We start from the raw sequence: 13,690 nt of genomic DNA, 5'->3' as shown, positions 1-13,690 counted from the left end.
CTCTCAAAAGCTGACATATAGTAGGCGCTCACTAAATCTTTGTTGAGTAACTGAGTTTCTGTATGTTGATGTTCTGGTGGATGCCGGTGCATGGTTTGGGCCACGTAGGATCTGGGGTACTTAAGCACCCCCGGGGGGAGAGGTCAGGCACTTGGGTCCGAAGCTGATGATGGCTGAAGCTGTGGGAGCAGCTGACCAGCCCAGAAGAACTTGGACCCATCTCTGAAAACCTGCTTCTATGTTCATATATATATATATTTTTAATATTTATTTATTTTTGAGAGAGAGCGCGCACACAAGCAGGGGAGGGGCATTGAGAGGGCGACAGAGGATCGGAAGTGGGCTCTAACAGCAGACACCCCAATTCGGGGCTTGAACTCACAAACCGGGAGATGGTGACCTGAGCCAAAGACAGACACTCAACCGACTGAGCCACCCAGCCGCCGCCCCTCCCTGCATGTTCATCTTGGTGGGTGACCCCTCCACCTGCGTGGTACCAGACAGGTACCTGGGGTCATCCGGAACGCCTCACCTCCACATGTCACCCCTCAAACAAGCTCTAGATTTGCTGTGTCAGCATCTCCCCGATCTACCACTCCTGTCTGCACCTAGCACAGCACCCGCTCCTCCGGCGGCCGTCCACCACCCAGCCCGGGCGCCCTCGTGGTTCTCCACCTTGGGGTTTAGATGTGTCTTTCTAAAACCCAAATTCGACCTTCTCTTTGGGTCTTCACATCTTTCGGTGGGCCCCCCCGCTGCCCCTGGGGCCAAGTCCCAGCTGCCACCAGGCCTTCCGTGCAGGTAGGTGGGTGGCCTCCCTCTCTCAACTCTTCTCTCGTTGCTCTGCCCATAGGGCCCCAGGCTCAGCACCTCCTTACACCTGCGGGCCTCTCTGCTCAGGACCCAGAAGAAGCGACTCCTCTGGCAGTGGGGACGGGGGGGGGGGGGGGGGGGGGGGGGGGGGGGGGGAGGCTTTCCTGCTAACCGCGCCGCGTCCTCTGGCCACCCCCGGACCTCACTGCGCGCACGCTCACTGTTGCCACCGTTTGGCGGCCTGTCACCCACGTGGCCAGGGGCTCCTGGAAGACGTACTGTCGTAGCAAGGTGTCTGTGTGGATGACCGCAGCGTCACGGCGAGCAGCCGCGGGGGCAGCCCCCCGGGGAGGTGGAAAGGGAGCCGGGGGGCCAGTCCTAGAAGCCAAAGAAGGAGTGTGGAGGGTGTTCCGCTGCGTCAGCGAGGCCCGAACCGCCCTCGGGAGGAGGAGCCTGGGGTCCAGCGCCGCGCCAGCCGCCCCGGCTTCCCAACCGGGGACACCGAGCGCTCTGCGCCCGCAGACGCGGCGGGGGTCTCCGGGCTAGGTCTGGGCCGGCGGCCCTCCCCAGGCGGGCCTCCTCTGGTGTCGAGCGGCGGGGCGGAGCGGGCGGGGACGCCGGCCACGCCAGCGAGCTCCCCGGCGCACGGCTCGCGGCCCCGCCGGAGAGCCGGCTTCCTTTGTGCGCACGCGCGCCGCCCGGGCCGGGAGGGGCGGGGCCTGGACGGGTCGAGGGGCGGGGTCGGGGCCCGGGCCCGCCTCCCCGAGCTCCTGCGAGCCGCCGAGCGCTGGGCACGCCAGCTCTTCTAGGGGCTTCAGGTGAGCGGGGGGGGGGGACTGGGGCGCAGGGGGCCCGGGAGGCCTCCCTCGAGGCCGGGCCGTCGCTCGGACCGCGGGTCCATCCTTCCGGCCGTCTGCCAGCCGCCGCCTCCGCGGAGAATGGGAGAACAAAGGGAGGGGGCGGTTCTGGGGCCCCCGAGGGAATCCAGGGTCCCAGGTACCCGCCCTGCCCGCTGACACTTTCGGTTTCTCCCTGAGTCAGAGGCGCCGCCCAAGAGACCCTGGGCCCGCGCCGCGCGCGGCCGCCTCTCCGCGTTTGCCTGTCCGTCTTTGTGTCTGTCTCTGTGTCTGTCTGGCTGTGTCCGAACTTGCCACCACCTCCAAAACTAAGCCTCCCGGACACTGACACCGGCGAACTCTCGCCCCTTTCCCATGGCAGGTAAGTGGGCGCGAGGCTGAGGGTCTCCGTTATCCCCCCACGGACTCGGGAGCTGGGCGTCGAGCACACCCTGCGGGAATGTGCTCCGACTGGCCGTGTGGGGCCCCTCCCTTCCTCCCGGGGAGCCGCCGCCCTGCTCCCCCGCCCCGTCGTCCTCAGTCTCTTCCCATCTCATCGCCCTGCAGCCTCGCGGCCCAAGGGGAGAGGGGATGTGGCCGCGGGTCCCCGTCTAATCTACCCCTGTCCCCCCACCAACAGGCTACTTGCCCCCCAAGGGCCACGCCCCTTCACCCCCTCCTCCCTACCCTGTGACGGCTGGGTACCCGGAGCCGGCGCTGCACCCCGGGCCCGGGCAGGCACCAGTGCCCCCCCACATGCCTGCCCCTGCGCCCGGCTTCTCTCTTTTCCCTTCGCCCGGCCCCGGGGCCCCAGGGCCTGCTGCCCCGTTCTTGCCACTGCCCGGGGTGCCTTCCGGCCTCGAATTCCTGGTGCAGGTGAGTGGGAGGGCGCGGGGTGGGGGGGCGGGGAGAGTGACGAGGAGGGGACCCTGGCGTCCAGACCAGCCAGCTGACATCGGGCGCGGACCTTCCTGCCTTTCCAGATTGATCAGATCTTGATTCACCAGAAGGCCGAGCGAGTGGAAAGTGAGTGGAAGGAGTAGGCTGGGCCTCGTGACGAGGGCAGAGACAGGGGGCTCTTGGGCAGGTGGCGGGGCCTGAGCCTCAGCGTGTCCCCCTTGGCAGCGCTCCTGGGCTGGGAGACATGTAACCGGTATGAACTGCGCTCGGGGGCCGGACAGCCCCTGGGGCAGGCGGCCGAAGAGAGCCACTGCTGCGCGCGCCTGTGCTGTGGCGCCCGCCGGCCCCTGCGTGTCCGCGTGGTGGACCCCAGTGATCGAGAGGTGCTGCGTCTGCTCCGCCCCCTGCACTGTGGCTGCAGCTGCTGCCCATGTGGCCTCCAGGAGGTGGGCTGGGCGGGCTGGGGCCAGGGACGGGGTTGGGTGGGGGGAGGGGCAGGCCGGAATGGGGAGGACCGAGGATGGAACGTGGTCCGCTCGTGAAGAGGCCTGGGATGAAGCTTAGCTCGGGTGGGGGTGGCAGGCGGGATGGGAGATCTAGTGGGGAGCGGGGCGGGCGGTAGCCCCGGGAGCTGAGGGCTTGGGCCAGGGTGCCCTGGCTCGGCAGTGACCCTGCCTGTCCCTGGCTCCAGATGGAAGTACAGGCCCCTCCCGGCACCACCATTGGCCACGTGCTACAGACCTGGCATCCCTTCATCCCCAAGTTGTCCATCCAGGATGCCGATCGCCGGACCCTCCTGCGCGTGGTGGGGCCCTGCTGGACCTGTGGCTGTGGCACAGACACCAACTTTGAGGTACCAGGAAGAAGGGGAGATTCCTGGGAGCTTCATAAACCAAGATGGCAGCTTCTGTGAGGCACGATGGCCAACACTAAGGTCAAGACCCTGAGCTCACTGATCCAAGTCCACTGAGGCTCCTAGCACATCTCCAGTGTTCTCCATGCAGAAGGGGGTGGCCCGGTGGCCTTCTGAAAGCTTGGCAGGGAGGCTTTCCTCTGAAGGACCAACGCTGTCACCTGCCGCCCCGTGTTGAGGGGGAAACAAGCTAAGGCCAGGCTTGGTTTGGGACACAGGATGACCCCTGGGTCTGCTGCGGATGCATAAGTGTGTGAGCCCCGGGCCCTGGAGCCAGCACCAGTGTCACTTGTCAGCATCCTGCGGCTTGCCCCCCCACCCCCACCCCCACGGGTGATCTATGTCCTCGTCATCAGAACCCAAGTGGTGACAGTGCCAGGGGTGAGGCCTGGGAAGCGCTTTCGTTTCTAGAAGACAGAGGCACCTCCCCGACACTGTGGTTCTTTAAGGGATAATCACCAGGGCAGATAAGGGAGAAATCACAGGGAGAAGCCCGTAGACTTTCCAAGGCTTCCGATGAGGTGTCCTACCTAAGCCTGCTTTTACAAATCGAGTCACCTTGGGAGCTGGGTGGAGGCTCAGTGATAGAAAGATGACTGGGTGACCTCTGCATGGGAACGTGCAGCCCGTGGGGCCCTGGGAGACCCAGGCTCCCTTTTCCGTAGTTATGAGCAGCCCTTCTTTGGGGTTGCACTGGGGATGGCAGGGCTGGCTGGGAGAGGCCCTGCCCAGCCGGAGACTGGTCTGCAGGAAGTGCCCCAGAGCTGTCAGTGGGGGAAGGGGACCGGGAGGGCACAGAAGGCAATCACTTCAGTTCTAGCCCCTGAAAATAAGCATAGGAAACGATCAGGAAATCGCAGTGAATTACCTCCTCCGTCACCAGGGCCTGTTGTTCTTGGGCCCGGGGAGGCCGGTGGAAATCCTGGTCCTCAGAGGCCACTTACTGCTGCCCCTCCCCCACCAGACGGGCTTGGATCCCCTCTGGATGAAGCTTGGACAGGGCCCTCGCTACTTTGCGGGGTAAAGGCACCTCTTCGGGCAGGCACAGCCTTCTAGGCGCCTGGCTGGCTGGTCGAGCACAGCCCCCTAGCCCTCTTGGACCAGGCCACTCAACAGCTACGGGCGCCAGGTACTTTGGTGACCAAAACAAACCTGGGAAGCAGCCCTACACGGAGACGAGTACTCGATGCTTCCGTTCCTGCCGCTGCTTATGTTCGGTTTTCGCGTATGGCCTTTCAGGAGCAACAGACGTGAGTCTGAACTTAGATTTGCACTATACACACGCAGTGTGACCGAGGGTGACTTGGTTTCCCCGGATGCCACCGGGAAACCCGCCGGAAGGATTCGCTAAGGACAGAGCCGGCGCCGCTCATACACGGCGACGGTGGGAGGGGGGGGCCTGGCGGCAGGGGAGGTCAGCCGCGTCCCCCCCCCCCAGTTGGCTCCTGCCTTCCCGACAGGTGAAGACTCCGGATGAATCACGCAGCGTGGGCCGGATCAGCAAGCAGTGGGGGGGGCTGCTCCAAGAAGCCCTCACCGATGCGGATGACTTCGGCCTGCAGTTCCCCCTGGATCTGGATGTGAGGGTGAAGGCGGTGCTGCTGGGAGCCACGTTCCTCATTGTGAGTCGGCTGCCCCGCCTCCCCTCCCACCACCCCGCTCTCCATCAAGGCTCTGTGCGCATCTTGGCCTCCTGCTAGATTAGAGACACGCTCTATGGGGGCGGGGGGCGGGTGCAGGTTCCGGACCTGGGTTGTGAGAGCTGAGCCGGGCCGGCCCCGCCAGCCCCGTTGACCGTGCCCTCCCGTCAGGACTACATGTTCTTCGAGAAGCGAGGAGGCGCTGGGCCCTCTGCCGTCACCAGTTAGAGGCCACCGCAGGGCGAGGGGACCATCACCTCAACCAGAATCCAGGATGGCCACCTGTCAGAGGCGGCCGCTTTCCGCGACGTTTGCCGCAGGGGACAGACGGGGATGCCCGAGAGTCTAGGGGCCACGGCGCCCTACCCCTGCCCCGGTCCCCTGGCCTCCTTCGCCTTGGCCCCTGGGGAAGGGTATGTAGGAGAACCCTTCTCCCTCGCACCGCTGTCTCTCCGAGCCCTTGGCACACAGGCATGTCAGCTTTCTCCTCCCTTCCCCCGGCCCCCTTCCGGGGCCTGTGCTCCAGATCCGGCCTTGGGAATCCAGGGCCCTCGGGCTTTCTGGCAGGAGCTGGGGTGGGCAAGGGTTTGCAGCACCAAAGATGGCAGGCGTGACCGCTCTCGCCCGCATCAGCTTGGCCAGTCGGTTCAACCTCAGACCGTGGCGCTCTGAGGGGATCCCCGCCTCCCCCAGGCCCCGCCCACAGCCGGTGCTTCGCGCAGCTTCCTCCGGAGCCTTAAGCACCCCATCCTGCCCTTTGCCTTAGGAAGGAGGCTGTATCTTTGTATGTTCTATTCATATAAACTTTGTAACTTTTTGGATTTCGGAAGATGTATGTGATGGGAGAGAGGAGAAGGGAGTTGGTATGGGAAGACACGACGGGCAATAGGACGGCCGGGCTGGGTGGGGGCCGGCCCGTTTCACGATCCGTGCTGCCAAGATCCAGCGTCTCTGAGTTCAAGAGGGCGACTTCATCGTCCATTATGGCCCCGGACCAAGCCAAGGCAGTCTGGGCCACGTAGCCCAAGTCAGCGGGATCGCTTCCGTCGTCCGAGATGACTGCTCCCACAGAGACCCGTGTGGCAGCTGACGGCAGTTCGGGATGGCTGTTCCCGAGGCCCAGGATGGCCACTGGATCGCTCTCTGTAGCAAGTGGAAGCTTCCTGTGGGTGCGACGTGTGGCAGCTGTGTCCCTCCAAGTTCTCCTCGTGGTTGGCGATGTGGGAGGCAGAGCGGAGGAGATCCTTCTATGAACCAGCCGAGGGAGCGCGAGCCCTCAGAGGCCAAGGGGCAGGGCGGGAGGAGACGTTCAGCGGTGCCCGACCCCGGGCTCCTCCCGTACCTGGGTGATCTCCCCGGGTGGGAAGTTCTGCCCTGATGGGACCTGTCCGGGTTCTGCCTGGTCCCACGTGGCCAGGCCCTCGATCCAGGCTAGCATCCGCACCCAAGGGAGCGGAGCTCAGGGCCGGGCCAGGACGTAGCGGCTGGCGGCCGAGAGGTCCCACTGGTGATGCTCCAGGATGCGTCGGCAGTCGGCCCTGGACCGGCTGCTCAGATGAAAGAGCTGGTCCACCTGCGGAGGCAGGAGGCAGGAGGGAGGGCGGTGGCTGCCGCAGGGCAGGCGCGGGAGGGGTGGGAACCCGAGAGAAGGGTCTGGCTTTACCTTGAGATTCCGGATGGCAGAAACCACGTCTCCCCCGGTGGCCCTCAGCGCCGCCTGGCACTCCTGGTGGGTGACTCCGTGAACGCTCAGCTCCACCTACGGGGCACGAAGTCCGGCTTGGGCCACGGTCCCACCTGTAGCCCCTCGGGACGCTGGGACGCCTCAGGGAGTTCTCACCTCCATAACCCTCCTCTGCAACTCGGGGTCGGGCAAGAGGCCTCCGGAGGGAACGGTGGCTTTGCCGGCTCCAGGTTTTCCCGGGGGGTGGCTGGGGAGGGGTTCTCTTCTGGGCCACGGAGGCCGCTCCCTGGGGGGCTGGCTGGGCTGCGAAGGACTGGAGGCAAAGGGAGGGCAGGATGGCAGGCCAGGGGGTCCCCGGGTCACGGCTCCGGCATGGCGAAGTTCGGGGGGGCTGGAACCACCCCCTGTGGGGCGGGGGCCCAGGGACAGAACAGACTCCAGGCTCTTGGAAATGACTGCACAGTTGAGAAATAATCGACCTGAGAGGAGGCCCAGATGCTGGGCCCCGCCTTCTCCCCGTTGTGTCTGTGCCGTGCTCGTGGGGGGCCCTTGGTTAGGGGGACAGGAAGACAGGTGTGCGAAACAGACACCCCAGCCCAGGCAGCTGAGGCCCCAGAGAACAGAGAGGGCGGGTGCTGCAGGGGGAGACGCACGGCGCTAGAGAGGGCAGATGGGGGGCCGTCACGTCGCCGACACCAAGGTCAGGACTCAGAGCGGGGGCAGGATTGCGAGAAGCCGGGTCCCCGGCACCACACCCACCTCTCGCCCTCTGCAGGGGCACGTTCCTTCTCTGGCCCCGTGCCGGAGGCAAATCCCGAAGCTTGGCCTTCCCTCTGTCCCTGTTGGAGAGCAATCCGGTTCATTCTCCCCACCGGGCACATCAGTGTGCACCCCCCCACCGGAAACTCTGGGGGGGGCGCTCCCAGGCAGGCTGAGCCCCAGAGTGGAAGCCCCGGCTGGGAGGCAAGTCCAGCCTTCCCTCCAGCTGCCCCCCCCCCAAAACCCTCTTCCCAAGCTTCCCTTCCAGAGGCATTGCTGGGCTTGTGTCCCCCACTCACCCATCTGTGCTTCCCTGGTGCAGCTCGCCCCGGGCAGGGGACACTCTGTGGACCGGACGGGTGGCTGGCGAGCCCCCCGAGTCTGCCAGTGTCACTGCTGAGGCTGGGAAGCTGCCCACTTTGAATGTGCGGCCATTCTGGCCCTTCCAGGTCGTGGAGTCCGGGCTGTGGGAAGAGGCACTGTTAGAGGGGACGGAGGGGGAGGGGGAGGGGGGGCTGGGCTCCGGCCCACATTCAGCTCGCAAGCTGTGTGCCTGCAGCGGCAGCTGCCTGGAAGAAGGGAGGCTCTTTTCTCCCTAACACAAAAGGGCTCTACGGGCTTGGTGGCTCCAGTGGGAGCCACGACTTTAGTGGCGCTCCCGGGGCCCAGCGGGGAAGGGAGGAGGCAGAGGGTCAGGGTTCAGGGAGCTGGGCGGGGGGGGGGCAGCAGATTGGGACCAGGGTCAGGCAGGTCGGGTGGGAGTCCTCCTCCTTGGGGACGTTCGGGAGGCCCGAGGCTGTCACCTGCCCTCGATGATGGTGATGGGGTCACCAGTCTCCATCCTTAGGGCGCCTGGCTCTGTGACCTCCCTCACACAATGTGCCTCAGGAGGCCACGCCTGCAGAGACAGGAAGAAAGGGTGGCAGGGCTTGTGGCCTGAGTCAGAAGGGCAAGATCACGTGAGCAGGAGAGCGAAGGAGACTCCTGTTTACGTACCCACCCATCAAACCCATACCAGGTATGTTCTCTGTCCCGGGCCCAGGGGGGACTGTCCCTATCCCCCAGTAGGGGGTGGCAGATCTGGGTTCCACACCAAGCCGGACGTACCCCAGGGGCCAGGAAGCAACAAAGGCGGGGGGGGGGGGCTGTCTCTGCCCAGGAGAACCAAGGGAGGGTCCTCCCACGCACTGCTTTTACTCCACGCACCGCTCTGCCTCCCAGCGTCTCTGGAAATATTTTCCTTTTCTTCCCAGCCCCGCTGCCTTGACCCTGACCGCAGACATCCTTTCATTTCTGCTTCATGACCCCTGTCAGCCACCTGCTCTTCCCTTGTTCAGTCTCCTTCCTCTCATCCCTCCTTGCTCCAAGCCAGAGTGAGAAGAACATGCAAAGTGACTGGGAACTCCCCTGCTCAAAATCCCTCCATGGCTCCCAGGTGCCTTCAGGGTAAAGACAGAGTCTTCAACAACGCAGTGTACCGATTTAGGGGACGCCGCTCTTGGGTCGATTGACTGCTTCAAATCCCAACTCCTCCACTTAAACTGTCACTGCCTTAACTGCCTTAAGTGCCCCCATCTGTAAACTCCAGATAATAATGGCCTCACGGGGTTGTTGTGAGGATGAAGCGGGCCAACGTGCAAGAAGGAGACCTGTGAAGCACTTAGCCCGGTATCTCCCAGGGCCCAGGGCTGGCCCTGGTTACGTATCATTCCTCACATAGCCGTCCACGGGGCACCTGAGATGCTGGGGCCGCCTTAGCTGTATTTCCCAGTCGCACGCAGACCTTTCTTCCCTCTGCCTGTCAAACCTACTGCTCTCTGTTCTGTGCTCCGTCCCCCAGCCCTCAGCTGTCTCCCCAGGGCTCCGGGCCCCGCTGCAGGTAGACACTGAATCCGGGTTATCCAGAGCCGGTCCCCGACCCCAGCCCAGGAGTATCTGTCACTCCTGTGCGCGGAGCTCTGGGAGAAACCAGAGACTGGGTGCATCTGGGGAGGTGGGGGCTCCCACCTCTTGGAGCAGCCCCTCCAGGTGGGGAAAGCTGGGCCGGTCGGCCGGGTGGGGGGCCCAGCAGCGCAAGGCGAGGGCGTAGAGAGCCCTGGGGCAGAGGGGAGGCCGAGGCAGCCGGGCTCGGTCCTTCTCCAGCCGCTGCAGGATGAGGTACGGCGGGACGCCGGCCCAGGGCTCCTCGCCCCCAGAGAACATCTCCCACAGCGTCACCCCAAACATCCACACGTCAGACGCAGAAGAGAAGGCCCCGTGGCGCAGGCTCTCTGGGGCGCACCTGTGGAAATGCAGCTGAACGGGCCGCACGGGTCCCTCCCGGAGGAGCTGGGTGATCTTCTCGAGGACTTCCGGGGGCCCTCCCAGAATCCTCGTCCCAGCCTCCCCCGGAGGGAGCCGTCCACACCGCCCCCGCCCTCTAGAGCCCTCTAGTGCCCGGGGATCCCGGCTCCGCGCCCTCACCAGGCGTAGGGGATGGGGCGGGGTCCGCCCATGACGTAGCGGCCCCGGGCGCCGCGCAGCGGCCGCACCAGCCCGAAGTCGGCCACCTTGATCGTGCGCGGGGAGGCCAGCAGCAGGTTGCGCGTGGCGAGGTCTCGGTGCACCAGCCCCCGGGCCCCCAGATACGCCATGGCCCCCGCCAGCTGCCGCAGGAAGAGGCAGAGCAGGGCCACGGGCAGCGGGGGCGTGGGGGCCGGGGCGGCCAGGCGCGCGTGCAGGGAGCCCAGTGGCGCCAGCTCCATCACCTGCGGGAGCACGGCCCCGCGTGAGCAGAGGTCCGGCCCCAGGGGACCCTGCCGCCCACCTGCCCTGGGAGCCGCTGTCCGGGTCTGCTCACCATCTGCAGAGGCTGGCCCAGGACGAGGCCGTGCAGACGCAGCACGTGTGGGTGCTCCAGGTTCATCATGATGGACACCTCTCGAAGGAAGTCCCCCAGCTCGGTGCCCACGGGGCCTTCAGGACCCACGCGGAGGGACTTGACAGCCACTGGGACCTGGGAGGAGTGGGGGGGGGGGGAGGACGCTTAGGGAACAGCTACGGTGGGGGCCAGAGCACAGAGGGCACGCGGAAGAGACGGGCGGCCGGCCCCAGCAACCAGAATGCACTGGGTTCCCCGGGTACTCACACTCTGACCGCTGGGCAGTGTCCATAACCCTCGGTGCACCACTCCAAAGCAGCCAGAGCCCAGCAGCTCCCCTCTGCACACAGCACCATCCGGGATCAGACACTTGAGTCCCCCCTCGGGCTCAGGGAGGGACAACAGGGGGCTGTCTGAAGGGGGGGTGGTCTCCTTCTGCTCAGGTACAAAGCCCCCAAGGATCTGAAGCAGGGGTGGGAAATTAAGTGGGTGCCCTCCCCCCTGACACTCAACCCACCCCATTCCCGGGCCTAAGCTGGCCCTTTAAGTCCACGGCCCCCACCGGGAAATGCACACCTTGTAGACCCAGTTCTTAGACTTAAGCCCGGAACGGTGTCTCTTCAGGGCTTCGGCCAGTCTGCGCTGGGCTGGGGAAGGTCAGAATCAGAGGACTTGGTGGTACGTGGGGGTGGGGGTGGAGGTTGCAGAAGGATTTACAGGCAAAGAAGAGGGCTGGTGTGTCGGGAGGGGTGGGGGGCAGAGGGGGTTCGAAACTACGAGGCTGGGGACCAAGAGAGCAGGCCCTCTGCGCAGGGGCCCCTTACCGGGCCGGCCCATGCCGATGCCGTCCAGGTCCTCAGGCTTTACAAAGTCGAAATGCTCCGGCCGAGTAACATTAAGTTCCTCGAGGATGGGTCGGTAGAACTGGGCCAGCTGGATGTCCCGGAGCAGGCGCAGCAGCCACAGCGAGCTGGCCTCAGGGAGCATGTCTGGAGAAGGAACCCCTCAGGGTGATGCAGTCACCTCCAGACACATAGCCCAAGGAAGGCACCTGAGACCGAGACCCCGGAAACACGCTCGCCAGCCGCCTCCACCCTCCACCCATCAGAAACGCTCCGGGGGGGGGGGGGCCGAGGGAGGGACACACCCGCAGCAGCCAGGAATCCCGCGGCTCCCACAAACCCCAGGGAGAGCGCCCCCCATGCCTGAGATCCACTACCCTACCCCCCTCAGCAGTGAGAAACCCGCCCTCCTCACACCTGAGAGCTGAGCACCCTGGAGACCCCAGGCACGTTCCTCTGCTCACTCCTGAGCTGTGAAGGCACGCAGCCTGCGTATGCTCAGTGCACCCAGACCAGACGCCCAGGGACCAGGGACCTACCAGACATGCCCAGATATGCTAACCACACACACACAGGTACAATGCCTCCCACGCTCAAAACACTGCCACACGCACAGAGATCTACAACATGCTGCAGAGGGTGTCTGAGCCACCCAGGTAGGTGGCCTCGCGGATCTGAGACACTTCGGGACGCTGCCATGAAACGCAGCTCATACTGCCACATACCCTCCCTCCTGTGCCTACTTGTGACCCGGCAGCTCACCGCCTGGGAGATACGGCCGTCCACGTGTCCGAGACGTGAAGGTCCCCGTAAAGCCACAACCCACGGGGACGCCAGGGCACGCTGGGCGCGCAGGCCTGAATCATTCGGGCATCCCGCCCCTCCGCCCACAGAAGCCCAGGGTCACTGCCTTTCCTACACCGGAGGCGGCAACGCTTGAAATCGCGCTGGGCGTCTGTGATTGGCGGTCAGGTGCAGGCCCGCTGAGCTCGGGCGCTGCCTTCAGAGGCAGGTGCTGCCAGGTGCACAGTCCCTTCCACACCCACCTGAGCTCAGCTCCAGGTAGCGCCCGGCCCGCACCCCTGAGTCACTCAAGCCACCTTGAGCGTCACCAACCCAACTCCACCAATCTTTGCTCGCTAAGGCCCGGTGCTCCGGGCGCCCGCTGCCTGCACAGCGCTCTCCCTGACACACGCCGGGACCTCTCCGTCCCCCCACGCGAGGGAGACCTGGAGGAAGGGTTGAACGAGGAACTGGGCGCGAGGAGGGGCGGGGGGGGGACAGGCCACGACACTGAGAGACCCGGGACCACCTGCCAGGTGAGAGGGAGAAAGCACGGGAAGGGGGACCGGGGGAAACGAGGCCGCGGTGGGGGGAAGGAGAGGGGGAGGAGGGAAGGCGAACAGGGCACCCGCGGACGCACCCCAAGTGACGGCGGCTCCGCCAGCCCCTGCGCGGGGCGTCCCGGCTCCTCCGGACCCTCACCTGGAGAAAGCGGAAACGGCGGCTGCGGAGCCGCCCAGGCCGCCAGCGCTAAATCCCGGGGAGGGCGGGGCCGAGGCGGCGGGGCGGGGCCTGTGGGGCGGGGCCTGGGACCGAGGGGGCGGGGCCTGGCGCGGGTCCCGGAGAGAGGTGTTGATGGTGCAGGAAGTCAACCCCCAGCCTAGACAGAGTCTAAAATTGGAGGGATTGTCCGTTTCCCAGCTCTGAACCTGGGTCCAGTGTGCTGCCCCTGAAAGGGACCTTCTGGGGAGCATGTGGAAGGTCTTGTGTGGGTGCAGGGTGGGGAGAAGTTGGGAGTGGGCTCCTAAGCCCCATCCCATGGGACACCCCTCCCCATCACTGGCATTTAAGTGGCCTCATTCTGGCATAACCCTCCTTCCCCCCACGTAGCCTCTGCGCGCTGCTACCTGGACTGTGGCCACAGGAGAAAGTCTAGGACTTTGAAGAAGGGTCTGAAGAGGACCAGCCCTCTCCCTTTCCTCCAGGGGTCCAGGGAGGAAGTCACCAAGTCTTCGGAAGGATGTGGGAGCTGCCCCGAGAGTCCCGTGGAGGAAAAAAACCTACCCCATCTCGGTAAACACACAGGGTATTGTGGCACCGATGAGAAATTTTTTCCCAGTTCACAGACCTACCTGTTTCATGTTTTTGCCAATTCTCGTGCCCTCCAGCCAGGCCAGCTCATCACGCTGTAATTGCTTCCTCCACGTCTGTTGTTCCTGATGTGCCGTGGGCTCCGCGTGGTAGGGGCCGGGGCTGTCTTGTTCACCCTAGCGTTCTTAGCACCTGGGACAGTGTGGGCATATAACAGGTGCATATTGTTGGGGAAGACGTCTGCTCAGTCACCTTGTCATTCCTTTGCGGGTGATCTGCCTTCTTCTCCCTGCTTTCGAGATACCATTGGTGGGGCACCTGGGTGTCTCAGGGAGTTAAGCGTCCGACT

The 13,690-nt window shown here is 65.0% G+C and overlaps 2 protein-coding genes across 6 annotated transcripts; one reads left to right on the top strand and one right to left on the bottom strand.

Moving 5' to 3' along the window:
* The first annotated feature begins 1,086 nt into the window (after positions 1-1,086).
* Positions 1,087-5,923, top strand: PLSCR3 (phospholipid scramblase 3). 2 transcript variants are annotated; one of them, XM_042966983.1, is made up of 8 exons: positions 1,087-1,631; positions 1,855-2,031; positions 2,290-2,525; positions 2,633-2,675; positions 2,775-2,995; positions 3,241-3,402; positions 4,923-5,084; positions 5,274-5,923. In XM_042966983.1, exons 2-8 carry the CDS (start codon positions 2,025-2,027, stop codon positions 5,328-5,330), a joined length of 888 nt encoding a protein of 295 aa, XP_042822917.1. In that variant the 5' UTR covers positions 1,087-1,631; positions 1,855-2,024; the 3' UTR covers positions 5,331-5,923. The 2 variants fall into 2 exon arrangements, with proteins under 2 accessions (XP_042822917.1, XP_042822918.1); XM_042966984.1 differs by having other exon boundaries at positions 1,851-2,031.
* A 79-nt stretch (positions 5,924-6,002) lies between these two features.
* Positions 6,003-12,774, bottom strand: TNK1 (tyrosine kinase non receptor 1). 4 transcript variants are annotated; one of them, XM_042966981.1, is made up of 13 exons: positions 12,733-12,774; positions 11,230-11,456; positions 10,982-11,052; positions 10,673-10,867; positions 10,385-10,540; positions 10,009-10,292; positions 9,553-9,826; positions 8,349-8,443; positions 7,845-8,009; positions 7,546-7,625; positions 6,943-7,241; positions 6,766-6,861; positions 6,003-6,675 (listed from the first exon to the last, which is right to left on the bottom strand). In XM_042966981.1, exons 2-13 carry the CDS (start codon positions 11,390-11,392, stop codon positions 6,562-6,564), a joined length of 1,992 nt encoding a protein of 663 aa, XP_042822915.1. In that variant the 5' UTR covers positions 11,393-11,456; positions 12,733-12,774; the 3' UTR covers positions 6,003-6,561. The 4 variants fall into 4 exon arrangements, with proteins under 4 accessions (XP_042822915.1, XP_042822913.1, XP_042822914.1 ...); XM_042966979.1 differs by having other exon boundaries at positions 11,230-11,394; positions 12,671-12,762; XM_042966980.1 differs by having other exon boundaries at positions 12,671-12,759.
* Positions 12,775-13,690: the final 916 nt, after the last annotated feature.

This window comes from Panthera tigris, chromosome E1 (genome assembly GCF_018350195.1).
Source record: "Panthera tigris isolate Pti1 chromosome E1, P.tigris_Pti1_mat1.1, whole genome shotgun sequence".
NCBI lineage: Eukaryota > Metazoa > Chordata > Mammalia > Carnivora > Felidae > Panthera > Panthera tigris.
This window is presented reverse-complemented; position numbering and strand designations above follow the sequence as displayed.

Excerpts from the sequence above, each read along its gene's own strand:
- PLSCR3 (XM_042966983.1), top strand. Across the intron at positions 2,676-2,774 it reads GAAGGCCGAGCGAGTGGAAA|CGCTCCTGGGCTGGGAGACA; the intron begins GTGAGTGGAAGG and ends CCCCCTTGGCAG. Across the intron at positions 3,403-4,922 it reads GCACAGACACCAACTTTGAG|GTGAAGACTCCGGATGAATC; the intron begins GTACCAGGAAGA and ends CCTTCCCGACAG.
- TNK1 (XM_042966981.1), bottom strand. The coding sequence starts at position 11,392 with ATGCTCCCTGAGGCCAGCTCGCTGTGGCTGCTGCGCCTGCTCCGGGAC. Across the intron at positions 9,827-10,008 it reads CGCCCCATCCCCTACGCCTG|GTGCGCCCCAGAGAGCCTGC; the intron begins GTGAGGGCGCGG and ends GCATTTCCACAG. Across the intron at positions 8,444-9,552 it reads TGGAGGGGCTGCTCCAAGAG|GCGTGGCCTCCTGAGGCACA; the intron begins GTGGGAGCCCCC and ends CTGTCTCTGCAG.